General features: G+C 41.1%; 1 protein-coding gene across 1 annotated transcript; it reads left to right on the plus strand.

The window, feature by feature from the left end:
- The first annotated feature begins 413 nt into the window (after window positions 1-413).
- Window positions 414-3,749, plus strand: LOC125608729 (granule-bound starch synthase 1, chloroplastic/amyloplastic). Its single transcript, XM_048779188.1, has 12 exons — window positions 414-622; window positions 704-1,087; window positions 1,153-1,233; window positions 1,309-1,407; window positions 1,477-1,566; window positions 1,884-1,947; window positions 2,042-2,142; window positions 2,247-2,356; window positions 2,439-2,859; window positions 2,923-3,201; window positions 3,290-3,418; window positions 3,483-3,749. Exons 2-12 carry the CDS (start codon window positions 731-733, stop codon window positions 3,597-3,599), a joined length of 1,848 nt encoding a protein of 615 aa, XP_048635145.1. The 5' UTR covers window positions 414-622; window positions 704-730; the 3' UTR covers window positions 3,600-3,749.
- Window positions 3,750-4,539: the final 790 nt, after the last annotated feature.

Genomic DNA, 4,539 nt, shown 5'->3' on the forward strand with positions numbered 1-4,539 from the left:
AAAAAAAAAGTAATAAGAGTTGCGCAAAAAAAAAAGAAGTAATAAGAGTAACTGTCTTTTTTTTTTTACTTTGGTCAAAGAGTAACTGTCTTTTACTCTATACTTTTACTCTTTAGAAATAAAAAAAAACTAAAATTGTTCAAAAATAAAAAAGAAATAAAAACTAATCAGAGACAATAAGAAGAAGAAGAAAAAAAAACATGACAAAAAAATATCGACCGTCAATTAAACAAATGGGCCAAGAAGAGATGTCGTCCAAAGACACGTTCAAGGTACACGACGACAAACAAAACACTTCTATAACCACGGGACCCACATACTGGGCAATGTTCAGAGGCAAATCTCAGCCGTCGATTCTTAGCAATTGGAAGAAACGTACGCACGAAAACGTCCTTCTTCCCAGATGAAATTTAAGAGCCTCAGGATTGAAGCATATTCTCGGAGAATGCCATTGCCCACTCTCATGTGATGGAAATCGCATCCATAGGCAAACTCAACTACTGTAATAACGCCACGTGTTAAATTTGGTCAGTCCAGCTTCCACTCTCCTCTTTACATAAACGGACCTCCTTCTTCCTCGTTTTCTCCTCACCTCTCTCGCTGTCTGATCACATCTTCATCTGTAAGTTTTCTTCGCAAAGATGTTATCTTTCTGCTGAAAAAGCATCGATTTGTGAGTTCTTCTTCCTGTTGCAATGTTTAGGTGAAAAGGGTCTCTCTCTCTCGCAAGATGGCATATGTGACAGCTTCCCATTTTGTCTCGCTTGTCAACAACAACCATGGAGGAGCTTCAGGCTCTGAGGCCAACGCCAATCTGTCTCAGATCAACTTCAAGTGTCAATCCACGACTCACTGTGGGCTAAGATCCTTCAACATGGTGGATAGGCTTCAGAGGAGATGTCAAGCCAAAGCTGTTTCTGCTAAATCCTCAAAGGGATTACAGCAGAATGCTCCTAAAGCTAAACGTGTGGGTAAGATTGTGTGTGAGAAAGGCATGTCTATGATCTTTATTGGAGCTGAGGTTGGTCCATGGAGCAAAACCGGTGGCCTTGGTGATGTCTTAGGTGGTCTTCCTCCAGCTCTCGCCGTAAGTTCAATATATATATATGCATCATGCATGACGTCTTTGATGGACCATTATGTTTATGTTAGGCAAGAGGCCACCGTGTGATGACAGTATGCCCTCGGTATGACCAATATAAAGATGCTTGGGACACCTGTGTAGTGGTTCAGGTACATTGTTACTCTTATATGGACCTTCAACAACAATCAAGCATCTAGTAATGTTATCTGCCGGTAATGATGTAGATAAAAGTTGGAGATAAAGTTGAGGACGTGCGTTTCTTTCACTGCTACAAACGAGGAGTTGATCGTGTCTTTGTTGACCATCCACTCTTCCTTGCAAAGGTTTGTTTTCTTGTTTACCTAATCAACAAGATAATTCAAGCTATGATCTAATAGAGAATACTAAGGTAGGTTGTGGGCAAAACTGGATCCAAAATCTATGGTCCTATAACTGGAGTAGACTACACTGACAACCAACTCCGGTTTAGTTTGTTGTGTCAGGTAAACACTCTTTCCCTTCTTGTTTCTCAATCTTGGTTTGTTTTCTGTGTCAAAACCGAGCTCCTTCCATCTTTATGAGATTTTTTTTCTCTATCAAGTGCCAAGTTAGAGAGAATATTAGAGAATGATCACTTAGATTTAAATCCTACCTTCTTAGGCTAACCAATCATCTCAAATCTTACAACCTATCTTGTTAAACTCCATTTGGCTGAAACTTGAAGCCCAAAAAAAAGAACAACTGTTTTTTGAAGATAGCTACTTCAGAATCTGTGTTTGAACAACATATGAGAACTTGATATACTTTTGATCGTTGGCAGGCTGCTCTTGAGGCACCACGGGTTCTAAACCTGAACAGCAGCAAGTATTTCTCTGGACCATATGGTGAGAATGGTTTTCAATTTCTTGTAAAAGCTTTTGAAAACTCTGCATTCTGAAAAAAAAAAGGATTGTAAACCAATCTCTGATGTTATTATAGGGGAAGATGTGGTGTTTGTTGCCAATGATTGGCACACTGCTCTCCTTCCTTGTTACCTCAAGTCTATGTATCAGTCACGCGGAATCTACATGAATGCAAAGGTAAATGAACTTTTTGTACTCCTTCGTTATGCTTAGCTAGATACTTGGTTTGCCAAAATCATAGACAGTAACATCAACTAATCTATAGTCGTATGATCTAACAGGTTGTGTTCTGCATTCACAACATAGCCTACCAAGGAAGATTTGCCTTTGACGACTTTTCTCTTCTCAATTTGCCTGACAGCTTTAAGAGCTCTTTCGACTTCATGGACGGGTACTAATTCCTTAAAAAAAAAACACATTAGTACACTCTCTCTGTCCTTAGTTTGGTATCTGTGTTCTTGTTCCGTGTACAGTTACGAAAAGCCAGTAAAAGGAAGGAAGATCAACTGGATGAAAGCTGCGATTCTAGAAGCATGGCGTGTCTTAACAGTTAGTCCATACTATGCTCAAGAGCTCATCTCTGGCATTGATAGAGGCGTGGAGCTGCATTCATACCTTCGAATGAAGACAGTTTCTGGAATTATTAACGGCATGGATGTTCAAGAATGGAACCCGGCTACTGACAAGTACATCGATATCAAATATGACATTACCACTGTAACGGAAGCTAAGCCACTGATCAAAGAAGCGCTTCAGGCCGCTGTTGGACTTCCAGTGGACAGGGATGTCCCTGTGATCGGTTTCATTGGGAGATTGGAGGAGCAGAAGGGCTCTGATATTCTCGTGGAAGCTATCTCCAAGTTCATGGGTCTCAATGTTCAGATGGTTATCCTTGTAAGTAGTGGACTTTGCGTTCACAAACGTTTTGAATCTTGTCTGATGATGTTTTTATGACAGGGAACCGGTAAGAAGAAGATGGAGGCTCAGATTCTTGAACTCGAAGAGAAGTTCCCAGGGAAGGCGGTTGGAGTGGCGAAATTCAACGTGCCATTGGCTCATATGATCACAGCAGGAGCTGACTTCATCATTGTCCCCAGCAGGTTTGAGCCGTGCGGTCTCATTCAGCTGCACGCCATGAGGTATGGAACCGTCCCTATTGTGGCATCTACTGGTGGGCTTGTGGATACTGTTAAAGATGGCTTCACAGGTTTCCACATTGGAAGATTCAACGTCAAGGTAGCTAAGCTTACACGCTGCGGTTTCTTCCGACATTACAAGTAATTGGGTCTTACAATGTTTTTTTCTTCTGTGTGTGTGTTTGTAGTGTGAAGTTGTGGATCCAGATGATGTGATTGCAACAGCAAAGGCTGTAGCTAGAGCTGTTGCAGTGTACGGTACACCCGCTATGAAAGAGATGGTCAAGAACTGCATGGACCAAGACTTCTCCTGGAAGGTCCGTTTCATTCGTTTATCTTTTTGCTTGGTTTGCGCTAATGGAAATTTATTGATGGATGCAGGGACCAGCGAGACTGTGGGAGAAGGTACTATTGTCACTAGATGTTGCCGGAAGTGAAGCTGGAGTCGAAGGTGAAGAAATAGCTCCTCTGGCGAAGGAGAACGTAGCGACACCTTGAGAATGTGAGTTTTGAGGAAAACCGTGTTTGGTGGAAGAAACTAGGACTAGGGAAGACGGGAGTAAAATTAATGTGTTACGTTACGTGTGGTTATGTATATATACGGGAGATGTTTCAATCTAATATAATAATAAGTGCATGTTCGTTTAATCATCCGGAGCCCCGAGGGAAGCTGTGAAAGTGTAAAGACGACAACTAGCTAGCTACATCGATGATCGAACAAGGGTAATGGAAGAGAATATGTTCCTTTGCCCAATAGACAACCATATCTTTTCAAATGTAGTGATGCGTTTGTTTTCTATGCGGGATTTGAATGTCACGTTACAATGTTCGGACTCTTTTTTTTTTTGTCAACTGAATTTCGCTAAAAGCCCAAATGCGCATTACATATGATATTATAGATACCGGGGCCAAACACGGAGGACTTGAATCCCTCTAATTAATAATCAAACTCAGATTCAAGCATCAATCATCTTAAATCGGATCTCTATCTCTGATTTCGTGTGCGCCATTGAACAATGTCGCAAGAAACGAGATGAGTATTTTGACATATTGAATGTCAATACATGATCATTTGCTGTTTTCTGTAGATTATATGAAGTCTTATGTTTGTCTTTAAGAACTTTGTCGCCGTTCACCAAAAAGAAGTTTAAGCTTAGAAAGTGGAACTCAATGAATTCCAATGTATACACTCCCCAATCACTACGATCGAGCGGTTCTAACTCGCTAAAAATCCCATCTTTTGAACTGTTGTACACGGATCTGAAGACTTACCCCGTAGCCGTAACTACATCCAGTCCAACGCAACTAGCTTTCGATCTTTGATAAGACAGCTATGATCGAGCTCCAATGAATAAGACAGCTCATAGATTGAGAGCTAGTTGCGTTGGATTGGATGTGGTTACGAGAGAAGTCTCCAGTAGATCGGTGTACATCGGAT

This window comes from Brassica napus, chromosome A5, assembly GCF_020379485.1.
Source record: "Brassica napus cultivar Da-Ae chromosome A5, Da-Ae, whole genome shotgun sequence".
Lineage (NCBI taxonomy): Eukaryota > Viridiplantae > Streptophyta > Magnoliopsida > Brassicales > Brassicaceae > Brassica > Brassica napus.

Coding starts and splice junctions, on each gene's coding strand:
- LOC125608729 (XM_048779188.1), top strand. CDS start 731: ATGGCATATGTGACAGCTTCCCATTTTGTCTCGCTTGTCAACAACAAC. Junction 2,357..2,438: donor TCTTTCGACTTCATGGACGG/GTACTAATTCCT, acceptor TTCCGTGTACAG/TTACGAAAAGCCAGTAAAAG. Junction 3,419..3,482: donor ACCAAGACTTCTCCTGGAAG/GTCCGTTTCATT, acceptor TGATGGATGCAG/GGACCAGCGAGACTGTGGGA.